This window comes from Xiphophorus hellerii, chromosome 16 (assembly GCF_003331165.1).
Source record: "Xiphophorus hellerii strain 12219 chromosome 16, Xiphophorus_hellerii-4.1, whole genome shotgun sequence".
Taxonomy (NCBI): domain Eukaryota; kingdom Metazoa; phylum Chordata; class Actinopteri; order Cyprinodontiformes; family Poeciliidae; genus Xiphophorus; species Xiphophorus hellerii.
In genome coordinates, this window is record NC_045687.1 from 22249659 (window position 1) to 22265640 (window position 15982).

The following is a 15982-nucleotide window of genomic DNA, read 5'->3' on the forward strand; positions in this document are numbered from 1 at the left end:
AACAATTAGAACTTTCAACAATCCACAGAAATCTTTACAAAGCATAAAATTTTATTTTTGATATAAACAAGAACATCTGGAGAAGAGAACAGAAAATATCACTTCCTAGTGGTACTTAGTTGAAAACACATCGTTTTGCACCACTATTTAATCTCCTTTCCCTTCATCGACAAGTCAAACACTGAAAAATCTACTTTTTTCCTTGTTCATCGAACTCATCAAACCTTCTTCCACGTGTTTGTTTATGCACACATCGACCGTGTACTTCCCTGAACTTTTGAGGAGTTGAGTAAAACTCAAAGGTTACGAAGAAATGTCTTGACCTCTATCAAAGAACCTGGTGCATATTTTTTCTTCTCTTTTATGTCATGTAGTAGTTTAAAAAAAAATCCAATGAGTAGGTCAGACGTTACTGTCGTTAAAGGAAACTGGAAATCGGTCTTGGCTGGGAAAAGCAGATCGGTGCACCTTTAAAAATAAGTGTATTATATTATATGTAAGAAAAATAAAAATGTTTCTGTGCCTAACTTAATACAGAATAAGAAAAAAACAAATAAAAAATTACATTAAAAAACTATTTTATACCTTACCTTTCCAGGATGTATTACACATTTCTTAAGGCCTTGAGGCAAAAACATTGGACATTTTTTGGCCAATAAATTACAGTGAACAAAAATAGATCAGCTATATAATATACAAGTTTGATTAATTTGATGCCATTAATAGTTTACTTCTCAGCCGGCTGTGGTAAATTAAAATGAAGTGTTTTAACATCGGGAGACTCAAACTAACTTAAACTCCATTAAACCCTCAGGGAAAATGAAGAGTTTCCACTCCTGTGCCAAAGCGGGCGCGTCCTCGCAGTCATCCGGGATTTTAGTTCCAGACAGGTAGACGTGCCAGGCCTCCTGTGCTGCGGCGGCGGCAGCTTCGTAGCTTCTGTCCTGGTCCAGAGTGCAGCGAGCTTGGAAGTAGCGGTCAAGAACGGCCAGAACAGGATCCGTGGCTGATGCGTCCCGGCTTTCCTGCCCGCTGTCCGCGTCCGAGAGGAAGGAGGCGATGGCGCGGCAGGGGGCCGAGCTGGAGCCCCTCTTTTCCAGGACTTCGGTGAGAAAGGCAGCGGTGTCGCAAAGCAGCGCCGCCAGATGAGCAGCGCGAGACTCGTCTCCCGAGTGAAAGCCAACGTGGCTGCCGGCGACGGCGCCCCGCAGGAAGCCGTCCAGTCGGTCGATGATGATGAGGGAGGGCGGGCAGGGGGACTCGTGAAGGCCGGCGACCTGCTGGAGGAGCTCCTCCAGGGTCCGGGGATAGCTGAATGTGATTCTCTTCAAATAAACAGTAATAATAATATTAATCATAAAAAGTTGCCAACGAGGTGAGAGTAAACCGTCAGACAGCAGCTGAGACTGTAACTCAGATAATCCTGACATGCTGCAATGAATAAGTTGCTAATAGTTTCTTGATTTTAGGTTAGCAAACATATGCAAATCCCACACCGAACATCCCCGGTTTCTGATTCTTGTTTTTCCCCCCCATATGTTTTGTCAAATTACAACTAAAGATGAACCAATCTGATGTTAATATCGCTATCGTTCCAATATTGATTAAAATCTAGCTCGGGTAATAATGTGGCCAGTCCATCAGGGTAGATCTATTCAGTCTAATTCTATATTTTGCATTATGAGCGACATCATGATTTATTATTTATTTTACGTTGGCTGTTCAACTCCTAATTGCACTGACTGAACAAATTCAAGTTGTGTTGATTTTACATGTTTGACCAAGCTTGTGAAGCTGCTGGTGTATTTGTACTGAGCTGTACTGTTGCAGAGTTATCAGATACATTTGTACTAAAGCACAAAATATGTCAATGTTTTTGTTTTTTTAAATTAAAGTTTTAAGTCAACTGAGCACTGTTTTTCTGCAGATCGGTATCAGCCGATACTAAACCTCAGATATCGGTATCAAAAGTAAAAAAAAAGAAAAGTAGATTGTGTATTCCTACTTCAAACCTCATCGATTGCTTCAATGAGATTGCCTCATTGGCTCGAAATGTTCTAAAGTATTTTATTGATTTAATCAAATTAAAACCAGAATTTTCTGAGCTCCTATTTGCTCCTGAAGGGTGCCATGAGCTGAGGTGTCCTCCAGGTGTCGCTGTTTTTAAATTAGCCTGAAGTCCTGTATTTTTTGTTTGCTTGCTTTTACAATGTGCAGCCTTCACGGAACTGTTTTAAAGGGAGATTATACTACTCATACGCCGGTTGAGTTTATTAAACAGGGACTTCTGGATGCAAATAATAGCACTAAAGTTTATTTAGTGCACCTTTTTTTAAGTCAGTATCTCTTCCAAGCACTACATTGTGTTGGTGTGTCACATAAATATTCCAATAAAACACACAGAGGTTTGTCGCTGCAACGTGACAAAGGTGTAAATAGATTAAGATACAGTCAGCGACATGTTTCTCAGTAGTTGTCGTGGCTTTCTGGGTAGTTTGGTTTACCTTCAGACCCTCCGGGTTCTGGGTCGCGCTGCATCTCTGCAGACACCCCGGGAGGCTCTGAATCTGAGTCTGGGCGAAGAAAGCCACCCTGACGCCGAGCTCCGAGGCGGCGGTGACGGCCGCCAGCAGCAGGACGGAGCGGCTGAGGCGGTGCTCTCCCACTACCAGGGTGCTGGAGCGGGGTGCTGGGGATGGAGGACCGGCACTGGGGTCCTTGTTCTGACCTGTCTGTGACGACAAGGTCCTGAACACCAACGTTAGGATGTCTGTCATCAGAAACCAAACAGAATTCACCTCGCACTCCAACTTTCCCGCGGCTGTTTTCAGGTGGCACACCGGTGCTACAGCGAAAATGGTCCGGATAGAAAACAAGCAACTGTCACCATATAAGTAATTTTGTTTCTGGTGTCCAGGGTTTATTTACACACAAGCTCTTGCGTGTATATATATATGTGTATATTTAGCGTTGATTCTGTACAATGATAAGCTTAACATAAACTAAAATATTGTGCTTCCTGTGAGGTTTAAAGCAACTTCCGGTAATCACAGGATCAGCTGTCGGCGTTAAATACCAAGATGGCGCACTGTCCGGCAGACTGTCCTTCTGAGGCCGACCGAGCCGGGGACCGAGGTGTTCCGAGGCGGTGTAGGGGCCGGCCGAGGCTCACGGACTCAGACCGGGCTCAGAGGCGGCTGGAATCCCGAAAGAAGTACGACGTGAGGAGGGTGTACCTCGGAGAGTCCCACAAGCTGTGGAGCGAGCTCCGCAGGAGGACCAGCCTGAGTGACGCTGGGCTGGCCGAGTACCTCATCCTGCTCAACTCCACTTATGGAGACAAGTACCGGCAGGAGTCCTGCGGGTAGGAGGGGGAACACGAAGCGCACACACACCGGGGTGCATTTAAATCCCCTATGAAAGTGATGGTTGTTGTGTTTCAGAAAGAAGACCACAGCAGGGGTGACTGGGAAACAGAAAGGAGGTGTGTGTGTGTTGTCTTTGCTTATCTGGGAATATTTTCAGGTTAGTTTCACGTTTCTATTTTGGGATTGTGGTGCCTCCCTACTTTCCACTATTTTGTCATATTCCAAGCACAGACTGTACTTGATTGGAATTTATGTAGGAGTACAGGAATAAATTGGTCCAGTTTTTCTTAATTTTGGAAGATCTGCAACCGGCTGCTACTTTTATCTAAAACTTATCTTTTCCACTGATCTTATCCACTTCGGCAAGGTCTGAAATCAGCCACTTTCTGCCATGAGACAGGAAGAGGCTCCGAGTGTGTAGCTGTTTGATTGTTGAAGAAATTAGGGAAGATTTTTTTTTTCTGTTCCTTTTCTCCACGTACAGTATACGTCAGACTGACGTCCACTGTTGCCAACTTAGCAAATTTGTTGCTATTTTAGCAACTCTTCAGACCAAATAATTGGTGTCTGCCAAGTCGAAATGTGGAACAGGCTTTTAGTGGATCAGTGATCGACCAGAAAGCTGCAATCGATGCACCCCTAAATTTATTTGACTTAAAAGTGTTACATAAAATTGAAGTGAAAAGACAGACATAACATTGCTTTCCTTTCTAAATATGAAAAAAAAATTTTTTTATTGTGCTCTGCCTTTTATATATATGCAAGTTTGAAATTAAATCTTTATTTTGAAAAAGTAAAATGTCTGAGAAATAAAATAAAATGACTAAGAAAATAAAAACATGTTTTAATTAGGCCTGTCACAATAAGAAACTTTGCTGGACAATTGCGATAAAGAAAAATGTTCAGACAATGTTCAATTTATACAATAGTAATATTCATCCATCCATCCATCCATTTTCTTCCGCTTATCCGGGGTCGGGTCGCGGGGGTAGCAGCTTCAGAAGGGAGGCCCAGACTTCCCTCTCCCCAGCCACTTCTTCTAGCTCTTCCGGGGGAATCCCGAGGCGTTCCCAGGCCAGCCGAGAGACATAGTCCCTCCAGCGTGTCCTGGGTCTTCCCCAGGGCCTCCTCCCGGTGGGACGTGTCCAGAACACCTCACCAGGGAGGCGTCCAGGAGGCATCCTGACCAGATGCCCGGGCCACCTCAACTGGCTCCTCTCGATGTGAAGGAGCAGCGGCTCTACTCTGAGTCCCTCCCAGATGACTGAGCTTCTCACCCTATCTCTAAGAGAGAGCCCAGACACCCTACGGAGAAAACCCATTTCGGCCGCTTGTATCCGCGATCTCTTTCTTTCGGTCATGACCCAAAGCTCGTATACCCACTCAAAGATTATAAAAACGCTAGTTTCTAAAGCACCAGAACTGGAAAAAAACATTTTAAATCTCCAAAATAAAAAGCGAAACAACAATAATTAAACTAGATTGTGAAGTCTCTGTAACTAAAATTGCATTAAAAAAAAACTTAATCATTCATCCTTGACAGGGAAAACAAATCTATCATGCGATTAATTGATTTATTGCTTATTGTAACCGACCTACAGTAGTCAATAATAATAAAACAACAACAACAAAAAAGTTCAGGTGCAATTTGAAAAGGAGTAGGAAAAAGTCGAAGCTTATTGCATCTTATCCCGATAAGAAAATTTCTCCCATTTTTTTTTTTTCTTTTCTTGTGTGTGAAAAATGTGGTTATCTTTGCTGTGTCTGCTGTCTACCAGGTAGGAAGCAGCGCGTTTCCAGCCTCCAGAGCCTGGTGACTTGGTACCGGGAACACTCGGCCTCCTGCCCCCACGAGCCTCAGCTCAGAGCCCTGGAACCGAAGGCGAACCTCTCCACCGCTGCCGTGTGGCGCTGCGAATCGGACCACTCCTTTGTGCAGTACCTCTACTCCCCGCCGAAGGAGGTCAGCGACTCGGACCGTGAAGAGAGAGGGAACGTCGACAGCGACGGAGAGGCCGCAAGCAAAACGGAGCCGCCGTCGGCTAAATGCGCGGCGGGCAGACAGAGGAGAAAGGAAGGCCACAAAAAGTGTAAAGGTGCGACTGGATTCTAATCTGCCTCATTGGTTCTCATTACAAAATGTGCGCAAATCTTTGTCTGTATTCTGCTAATGCCGAAAATGTGCAATTTCGCAATTGCGGTGTTCTCATTAAATACGAAATGAAATTATAATAATTCACGCGATAAGTTATTAAAAATTATGGCAGCGACGGATGTAAGCAACTAGTTGAGACGTTTTCATATTTCAGCCGTGGTGTTAACAGCCGTCTCTGGAAGTGTTTGGTTGGAATTTTATGGTTAGTGGACATGCAGGTATGGTGATTCTTCTTCTAACTTCTCTTTCTATGCATTGATGTTTGTTTTTATTTTGTTTAGATGAGCTAACTGATGCCACGAACCAGACGGAAGAAGATGGAGGCCGAACCCAGCAGCCAAGTATAGAGGCTTCATTCTCGCTGGCAGGACAACCTGCCTGGGACACGGCGTCTTTACACTCTGCCTCTGCTGAGGAAGAGGAGGGAGCAGCGCTGGAGGATGTGGACGGAGGTACAAAGCAAGAAGGAGAGGGGGAGAAGCTGAGGACTTTAGCGCCTGATGACTACAGCACAGCAGCAAAAGCGTCTTTACCCGATGAAACGAACGAGGACAATCGGAGCTTGAATGGATCCGTCCCTGTGAGTTCTCATCTGGAGATGTCCGACCCGCCGCCTGCGCAGGTCCAGGATCAGACCCAGCTGTTCCAGCCTCGGCCTCTGCGGACGGCGGCGGCCGGCTGCGAACGTCCCAACCATCGGACGGCGTTGGAAGGCTCCCAGGTAGGAGGCTCCTCATGTCAAGAACGGCTCATTACTTAAGGACCATGCAGCGTTTCCTCTGGTGTGTGATAAGCCTGGCGGGCCACCAGGCTAGCAAAAGCGCTCTCACTCATCTTAATGCCAGGTTTGCGTTGTTGTCTAAAATAGCCTAGAGGTGGATTTTTTTTAATGATTTTTTTTCTTAATTTCCTTCTTTCCTTTTGGTTTTTCCTCCATTCCGTTCATCTTTACATTGCTCCTCATCTCTATCCTATATTTACATTTTGTTGTTGTCACTGATTCCTTTCATTCCTGCCTTGTTCCTCCTCACTTTGCTCCCCCTTCTGTCTTCCTTGTTTTCTATATTTCTCTTTTCTTTTTGATTTGTTTGCTTCCTCCTTGTTCACATTATTTTTTCCTTTTTTTTGCCTTTTTTCTCTTTCTTTATTACTTTTGTACTGTTTCTTTCTTTCTTGTCTTTTTCTTTCTTGCTTTCCTCCTTGTTCACATTTTTTTTCCTTTGTTTCTTTCTTTCTTGTTTTCTTTGTCTTATTTATTTCTCTTCCTCTTTTTCTTTCTTGCTTGCTTAAAGATACTTTTTTCTTTCATGTTTTCTTGTTTCTCTCATTTCTTTCTTTCTGACTTTTGTTCTTTTTCTGCTGTAAAAAAAATCCTCCATAAATTCAAAGTGAACTTCAGCATTTCATATTTTTCAATAAACACAAAGCACCGATGACTCTGCTTTGTCATTACTTTTGATCAAGGTAATAATAAGTCTAGAAAAGTGGAATTATTAAATGTGTAGGTCGGTAGGAACCCTGTGAATCTTAGATCTTTCTTCCTCCTTCCATTCCCAGTTGATCATCATCACTGGTCCCAGCTATGAGGCCTTGGCGTCAGAAGGAGTCCAGCTCAACATGGGCGGTGGAAACATGGAGGAAGTCACCTGCACTGTGATTGGCGGCGTCGCCTACAACCAGCTGTGTTCGCCTGACTTCAAAGTCCGAGACGCACCAGAGGAAGATTCCCTGACAGGTAGTGAATATTTCCAAGAACAACCAGATGGAGTTTTTGCTGGAAATTTCTTTTATTTTAAAGAAACATTATGGAGTTTTAAGCCTGGACTATTACTCTTGAGAAAGTAATAGTTTTTGTTTTCCCTGAAAGACCTTAGAAAATCCATTGTTCTACCTAAATTATTACATTTTGTTGCCTGAAGGCTCATTATGTCCTTATCAGCATATGGAGGGCAGTGGAGCACAGCAGCAAAACACTTCCCTCCTGACATCTAGTAAATCAGTTACCTCAGTTTCTAATTAGAGTGCATCCACAAAAATTAAACATCATTCCACAGTTTGGATCAGGGGAATAATGTCCAGACGGTTTCGGTTCTTTCCCGTTGACCAGCGCTCTGCCGTTTTTGGTTAAACATTATCAGTGTGGAGTTTTCCCCAGGAGCAGTAAGCATCCTCGTTTTGGGTCTTTGGAGATTAGTAACCAGCCGGAGCCGTCTAGAGAGCGGCAGTACGCCGCAGTGGATCCAGAACGCTGGATGCAAATTATGTCTTCATGGTCGTTACGATCCGAGCTCCTGAAAACCGTTGAGGAATAGACCAGTGTTTGGTTTGTTTTGTTTTTTTTTCTGAGCCATTAACCTAGTTATTTGTTTTGTGTCAAAGAAAGTGTAGCTCGATGCGTTAAGGGAATAAACAAATGAACCTTATTTTGATACGATTCATAACAAAAGAAGAACTCTGTTTTTCTTTTGTTTCAGTTGATAAACGAATCAAGAGTGACACAGAACGCATTCTGATTCGTATTTTAATCGAGGGTCAAGCAGAGAAAGAAATGACCATTGAGGCTCCCGGCAGAACCCGGGAGTGAAGAAGAGAAGAAAGTACATCGCTTTTAATATCCACCAGCCCTCTTACAAAGAGGGGAGGAAAAGGGAGTACCCACCAGTTTCCGTTTACTTCACAACTATGGTATTTGGACGGTTCAAACCGAGCTCAGAAATGCCCTTTATTATGTGTTTCCAGCGAGCTGAATCAAACACGGAGGGTCTTTATAGATCAAATTGATTGATTACTTGATTGACTGAAATAAAACAAAGTTTTACCATAACATATGTTAGTAATATTCAGTTTTTAAAACTACCTTTAGATTTTTTTCCCCTGATCAATAAATGCATCTCATCTTATCATGGTAACAACCATCAGTGTCGATGGCATTACTGAGCAAAGAAGAGCCAGTTAGCTGTTTTTATCTCATCTGAATGTTATGAAATGTAGTCGGAAACCTAAGGTGTGAGAAGCCGTTTTAAAAGAAACATTTTATTCTCTGAAGTGTCCAGGTTGTTAGACACCAACACTTTCGACAGCTAACAGGAAGGCTGAACGAATCGCAGCAGATTTTCCGTTTGAGCTGCCGGCCACCGTCTGTCACGAAACATGTCGGATTTAAGCCTCTTTGAAGGCTTAAATAGCGGAATCGCGTCCGCTATAATTCATAAACTGCCATTAAATGAATTATGTCATATAAGTCAGTGTAGTCAGATCATGGCTGTGTGAGCTTTCAGGCCATGCAGATGGGATGACAGAAATAAGGGGCGTAACCTGCAAATTGCTGTTTTTACATCAGCAACATGCGCAACGTATTATGCTTTAAAGACGAGCAACGTTGTTTGGGATGTTTTCAGTTTGAAGCAAGATATTGTCAGAAAGAGGTTCTAGAATATAGACACAGATATGAAAGTTAGCCAAGCTAATTGTGAATACGGGATCCTAAAGCTAGTTTGAAATCAAACAGAGAAAACTGTCAGATTATACTCGGAGTCTCTGAGCTTCATTAAAAAGCCTTAAATTGATGGATCTTAAAATGACTCAAGTTCACTAAAAATCTAATTTGGCCTTAAATATGTTGATCACAGGTCTTACATTTTGTTGTGGCAGGACTTTGATCTCGTTCCATGCTATTTTTGTTGTTGGTCTTTTCTGTCAAGCAAATGTTTAAGTCTCGCACGGACATCTACCGTTAACTTGCTGCAATCAATCAAATGTTATTTGTACAGCACATTTCAGCAACAAGTGCTTTACGTCATAAAAACACAAAGAAAACACTCATGCAACATAGAATCAACAATCGAAACGTTACACTCAGTCAGGTGCCATCGTTAAATTCTTAATCGATTATGCTTCAAAGGCGACTCCAAGCAGCTGGGCTTTTAGTTGAGATTTAAAGGAACTCAGTGTTTCAGCAGTTTTGCAGTTCTCTGAAAGTTTGTTCCAGATATGTGGTGCATTGAAGCTGAATGCTGCTTCTCCTCGTTCGGATCTGGTTCTGGGGACGCAGAGTAGAACCAGAACCAGGAGACCTGAGGGGTCTGGAAGGTTGATACAACAACAGTGGAGCAGATATACCTTTGCTAGGTAGCTGTTTTTGCATCTACCTGGAGGCTGGTGCAAATAAGTGTAAATTTATCTGCAATTTGCTGGCTGACGATCATCTTCACCTCTGGCTCCCTTCTGTTGTCGGCCCATACGATTCTACATTCGTTCTTTTCAAAAGCACAGCGCTGCTACATAAAATGTTCGTTTTTTCTTTTGTACATTTCTGTTGCGATGTAGGTCTTAAACGTCATAACGGTTTTTAAAAACGTCTTAGAAAAACTTAAGATTTGAGTTGGTGAAATTCTTGTAAACTGTATTAATGCGACGAAAGTCCCAGAGGGAGCTGAACGCTGTGGCTCTGTGAAACATTTTCTAATCCCTCCAATGCTCTGCAGGTTTGAGTGAAGCGCAGCTGGTGCAGAACTCTGATAACCTGGAGTTGAGCAGCAGCAGGGAGCTGCAGCGGAGCCTCGGCCGGTACGTGGCGGTTAAACTGCTGACGTTCTTGGCGTTGGCGGATCCTGCAGTCCAGCTGATTCCCTGTCGTTCTTTTTCTCCGTTTCAGGTCAAAGAGAAACAGGCGCGGGCCGGTCATTGAAGCCGACGGCATGCTCAAGATGTTCCACTGTCCCTACGAAGGCTGCAGTCAAGTTTACGTAGCCATCAGCAGTTTTCAGGTAAAACGCCACAACCCGTTCTTTCTTTATCGATTGCCTGGAGTTCCCTGGGAAGATTAAAAGTAACCGTTTGTTGTCTAGAATCACGTGAATCTAGTTCACAGGAAAGGAAGGACCAAGGTCTGCCCTCACCCCGGCTGTGGAAAGAAGTTCTACCTGTCCAACCACCTGCACCGTCACATGATCATCCACTCAGGTGGGCTGTGAACACATCAGAGACACATGTCCTGATGAACTGCTTCCTGAAAGACCAGCACATGTATTTCTGTGTGTGTGTGTGTCTGCAGGGGTCAGAGATTTCATCTGTGAGACATGTGGGAAGTCATTTAAGCGGAAGAATCACCTGGAGGTCCACAGACGGACACACACAGGAGAAACGCCGCTCCAGTGAGTTACCAATGTCACATCCTGCTGTTACCGATGAATACTTTCAAACGCCACACGGCCAGGGCCGCAGCGATTACAGTTTTCTGGCAGACCACTGATCTTTGAAAGGCCTGACCTACTGATTTTGTCCGATACAGATTGTTTTTTGTCTGCATAATGACTAAATATAGCAACAAAGTCAATAAGTTGGCAACACCTGGGTGACTATTGTCAACCCCTCGCATGCAGACCTGGGCTGGTCAGTCAGGAACCTTTCACAGCCTCTCCTACTTTATCCAGACCAAAAATTGTTGAACAGGAAGATTTTTATCTGATCATAATGTTTCTATTATTACATTCTGTGTGTTGATCCATCACATAAAATACATGGAAGTTAACAGTTGTAGCATGTCAGAATGTTAATGTAGCATGACCGAACTTCAACAGAAGAGATTAAGGGGTTGAATACTTTTCTAAAGCACCTCAGATTACACCTACATGATCATAAGACCTGTCTTTCTTTTCCCTCCGCCTTCCTGTGTGAAGATGTGAAATCTGCGGCTACCAGTGCCGCCAGCGTGCGTCCTTGAACTGGCACATGAAGAAGCACACACCCGAGGCGCTTTACAACTTCACCTGCGAGTTCTGTGACAAGAGGTTCGAGAAGCTGGACAGCGTTAAGTTCCATAAACTGAAGAGCCACCCGGAAAAGCAGGCGACTTGAGATCGAGGCAACTCGCGGGCAAACGGAGGCTCTCCTCGGATTCCGCACGGCTGATGCCTGGTTAGAGGGAGCAGCTCATCGCTGGGATGAAGCTGAAATGAGGCGGACCAGCAGCGGTGCAGAACACGGGCTGTCACAGAGTAGAAGGTGCTGTGGGATTTCCACAGGAAAGAAAAATGTGAAGGAGGTTCCACATGTTCTCAATAACCACTAACTACCTTATTGACTGCAGCAGTAACTATTACTTTCAGGGAGGGTGATTCAGATTGTTTCTTTGTTTTTGCTGAACATCACATACATGTGGAGGCCACGCCGGGATGCCTTATTGTCAAAAATGAAGTGAATTGTAATCTGTGAAAGTCTAAGCAATTCTAGAAATTGGAGGATTTTTTTTTTGTATTGTTTGTGTTTAAGCAGCTAAAACAGAAAAGAGTAATTTTAATATTCTTTAATATCCAACTAGGAAAGGTTTCAATTTGTAAACCAATGTGGCTGGTTAATATTAAAGCAGTGTGACGAATGTCCGGTGAACAACCAATGGCTGTTTCAGGACCTGACTGTGACTTTAACAGTTGGACCATTAAATTATGTTTTAATTATAGGGAAGTGGTGGGTCACATGTGGCAGTGTCAGTGTATCCCATAAATTTATGAGCTTAAGCAACTCGTCTCAGGAAAACAGCCATAAAATCCATTTTGTTCTTTCTCTGTTTCACCACCTAAATAAATGCACTTTTGCTTTTTGGTACCAATCCGTTATGTTGCGAGTTTTTATATAAAATGTTTTAACTCTAAATATTTTTCCTTTCCTACACATGGTTCAGTGTGCTTCTGTCTCCTCTCATAAATCTCTTCTGGGAATGTGTGTGTCTTGTCCTTATAGACGCTAAAAGCCCCATTAAATCTGTTGTGGCGCCTAAAATCATAAAGTCAGTCGTGGATGTTGGAGTTGCCGTCTGTAGAAGCTAAAATGTGTGTGCAAGATTGCAACAAAATTGCCCTGCTTGTTTCTGTCTAGGAAAAGAAGTGAATAGAAACAGGAAGTGTGCACCTTCCAGGTCAGGGTGTCGAACTCATTTTCATTTTGGGCCTCATCAGAAATCTGAATGTTCTTAAATGGCCGGTGGTGCCAGAATGTATCGATAAGATCCAATACATTTAAATCGTTAAATTATCGATAAATAGCCGTTTTAGCATTCAACAAGCTTTTCTTAAAATGAAATAACATCGAACATCTTTTCACGCTGATCAGTCCATCCAGGATTTTGTGATAGTTTTTTTTTTTTTTTTTTCCTGCAATCAAAATCACACATTTTGTGTTGCTAATTTAGAAATACTTGTAACGCATTTTTCCGATATTTGCGCTAATATATGATGTTAATCGTTGTATCGGTCACAGACTATAACTTCACATCAAGTAAAGCTGAGGCAGCAGTCACTTGAACCCAGTGTTTCTGGCCGATTTTGAGAAACAATTTCAGTAAAATGTGGGGATCTGTTGATTTTGCGTGAATTTTTGTGAAAAACTAGAGGGACTTATTGATGTAATGGCAGCTTAAGAGAAGGTGCAGAAGTGAATACAAAAGTACTGAGCCAGGGGTACTTTCTACGGGAAAGAAAACGGAGGAAAGTCGATCACAGTAAGCTCTACTTCAGTGCCCTCATCACCAAAAAGAGAAACAAAATGCTTTACCAGAAGTACCTTCTAAAGGAAAAAAAAAAGTTTGTTCTGTTATTGGCTCTTTCTAAATACGCCTTAAATTGAGAGAAGTGTGAAAACAAGAAGTGCTGGGCCAGCTGTACCTCCCTCTGGAAGAGGAGTGATTATTCTGTGAATGATGTGCTCCAGTTATTGTTAGGCCTTATCACACTACGTGGAAATGAGGTCATAAAACAAGGTTGCCGTTTTGCTTCTTTTTTTTTATTATTTACAAATGAACTGTCCCACATATTTTAATGGTCATGTTTATGGAGTTCCATGGCATCTGTGAGTTGAAAAAGTTAAAATATAACAGTAACTACAGGATGATTAGGTCGAAGTCCAGGAGGCTAAAGTTGTTTAAAAAGCCTGATTTTTCACCAAGTCAAACCGGATGGGTCACTTCAAAGTATGAAACCCGATATCGACCCACACTTTAGGAAAAACACACACACACACACCCTGTCATTGTCTACCATTAAATCTTTTTCTATTTTAGGATTAACAAAAATAAGTTTGTAAATGACTGAGTGTGTTACTTCCTTCAAATTTAGACATTTGCACTAAAGCTGTGACCTTACGCAACCTCTAGAGGTCTAGATGATGTCAGGTCTATATAAGGTTAACTCACGACACCTGATCTGTTTAAGGCAACACATCTAAAACACTTACTTCCTGGTGTGACATCATGGGACAAAAAAAGTCTGAAGAAATCAGACAAAACATCAAAAAGAGAGCTGCGGACCTCCATAAGCCCGGTTCATACACACGTACATTTTACTTTCATCACTACAAACAATTACATCCAAACACAAAAACCGAGAGGTATCCAGTGATCAGGCTGTTCCAGGAAATAGACAGGTTCTTTGTGCCAGACATGAACATGTTGTGGTAAATTCAGAACAAAAGCAAAAGACTGTGAAGCTGGAAGAGTTGAAGAAGTTGTTACATTAAAAATAGCAGATAACAACAATCTTAGTTTTTGAAAACATGTTTTATAGTCTGATGAATCTAGAGTTTAAGTGTTTGGCTGTCATGGCCGTTTGGGGAACATCATCCCGGAAACAGAGTACAGCAGTGGCAGTATCGTGAAAGAGGAGTATCGGCCACAAATGTTTTCCTCATAATTGGCAACAAAGTGTCTTAGTTACAACAAAGTCAATGTCTTTGTCACAGAACTCTAACCTCGTCCTTCAAAGAGATCGACGGGCCCAGCTGACCTCAGTTGCACATGTTCTGCCAGGAGGAACGCACTGAAGTTCCAGTAAATCACTGAAGGATACCCAAAACAAATCATCTCTCTCTCTCTCTCACTATTTTTGGCATTTTGCAAATTGAAATCATTCTGACAAAAACGGAAAGAGTTCAGTCTGATTTAAAATTAGACTGAAGCAAAAAAGAAAAGAAAAGAAAGAAAAGATGGGCCTTTTTTTACAGTGTCTAAAAATATTTGACTTCAACTGGATGAACAACTGTTTCCTGTTAGAGGTGTTACTTCCTTAAATACAAGTGTAAGACCTATATGCGTTGTACTTAGTTGATAAGAAACACGCACAGCAATAATGAATATACTGCATCAAAATGCAAAGACAAAAGGGAAAAAATTGTCGTCCACTTAATGTCACTGCTTGAAGCCATGCGTCTGGATGTGCATAAATCTGTAATAAAAGAGCATAACTCTTTTCATGGTGTGGATAATACATCAAACAGAACTTTTTCCTACTCTGAGGTACTATTAAACTACAAAACGTCATCAAGGCAAACAGTTTCTTTCTTTCTCCTCCCTGCCTCGCTGTGGAAAGACAAACTCATCCCAGCTTGTGTTGTTTGCCAATTTAACCCGTTTGGCCACTTTCCTCTGTTCTGTTTTGGATATATAGAATGATGATGTTGTATTTGTTGCAACACATGATGTCACTGTAATGAGTCATAATGTAACATGAGTCAAAGTAATATGTAGTTGACTTTGTTTATATAGCAGTAGCTCAAAACCAAAGCAATTTTAATGCACTTTTGAGGACGAGTGAGTTTAATTCTTCTCCATGTAGCGTGGAACTCGATTCAAATTCCATTCAAATCAATTTGATTGGGACGAAAAAAAAATCAACGCCAGTCATACTGTGAGGTTCAAAGCAAATTGTATTCCATCTGAATATCAAATTATTTAAAGTTGGCAGAAAGTTGTATAAGGTAACCAAGGTGATTGCATTGAGCCATTGTTCTCAGTCTGGTCTCATATGCTGAATAAGAATTTGATCGAAGTAGAAAGCAGGCGTGGGCATTTTTCATATTGATTATCATTTATCATGATAAATATTTTGTTGTGATAAGACTTCTCATGAATCATTGTCACGACAAATTCCAGTTGACGATTTTTAAACCCCACCAAAACTGTCCGTGTTTCAGGATTGTTAGCTTTACTATTTTGTCTACCGTTTGTTCAGTGAGAGTATCATATCCAATACCAATAAATTTGAAAATATGTGACACAAATCACACTTCTTGAAGTGGCTGGTGTCCCAAAGAAGAGCATTACATATGGGAATGTTTTTCCAAGAGCTGTATTTGTGTTTGTGGGGCTGTTATCGCTGTGTCATGCAGTCACAGTCATGCCTAAAGTTACCTGAAAAAAAAGAAGCAATAAATAAAGTTCTTATTGTAACTTTCAGCATTATCACAATAGTACCACAAAAAATTGTGAAAAGAAAACTCTTTAAGTCCATTTCGCCGAATCCTAGTAGGACTTAACTTATTTTCCATGAGAAGAAACTTCTGTCAGAACTGGGACAGCAGTCTATGGTTTGAAGGGGAAACGCGTAAAGGCAACAATGAACCAGCGGTACTTTTATGAAAGAGAAGAACAAATAGAGCACTTTAAGGTAATGGCAGCGGCCAATCCCCTAGG

At 42.1% G+C, this 15982-nt stretch overlaps 2 protein-coding genes across 3 annotated transcripts; one reads left to right on the forward strand and one right to left on the reverse strand.

Annotated features, from left to right (window-relative positions):
- Nucleotides 1–26: 26 nt before the first annotated feature.
- On the reverse strand, nucleotides 27–2881 carry swsap1 (SWIM-type zinc finger 7 associated protein 1). The gene is made up of 2 exons (XM_032587604.1): nucleotides 2505–2881; nucleotides 27–1325 (listed from the first exon to the last, which is right to left on the reverse strand). The coding sequence occupies exons 1-2, from the start codon at nucleotides 2775–2777 to the stop codon at nucleotides 783–785; spliced, it is 816 nt and encodes a 271-aa protein (XP_032443495.1). The 5' UTR covers nucleotides 2778–2881; the 3' UTR covers nucleotides 27–782.
- Nucleotides 2882–2974: 93 nt separating this feature from the next.
- znf653 (zinc finger protein 653) lies at nucleotides 2975–12130 on the forward strand. Of its 2 annotated transcripts, none has more exons than XR_004342406.1 (10): nucleotides 2975–3364; nucleotides 3444–3484; nucleotides 5147–5464; nucleotides 5805–6244; nucleotides 7081–7258; nucleotides 10008–10089; nucleotides 10178–10289; nucleotides 10387–10485; nucleotides 10577–10676; nucleotides 11202–11263. XR_004342406.1 is itself a non-coding variant. In XM_032587599.1 (10 exons), the coding sequence occupies exons 1-10, from the start codon at nucleotides 3081–3083 to the stop codon at nucleotides 11377–11379; spliced, it is 1848 nt and encodes a 615-aa protein (XP_032443490.1). In that variant the 5' UTR covers nucleotides 2975–3080; the 3' UTR covers nucleotides 11380–12130. The 2 variants fall into 2 exon arrangements, 1 of the variants encoding a protein (XP_032443490.1); XM_032587599.1 differs by having other exon boundaries at nucleotides 10371–10485; nucleotides 11202–12130.
- Nucleotides 12131–15982: the final 3852 nt, after the last annotated feature.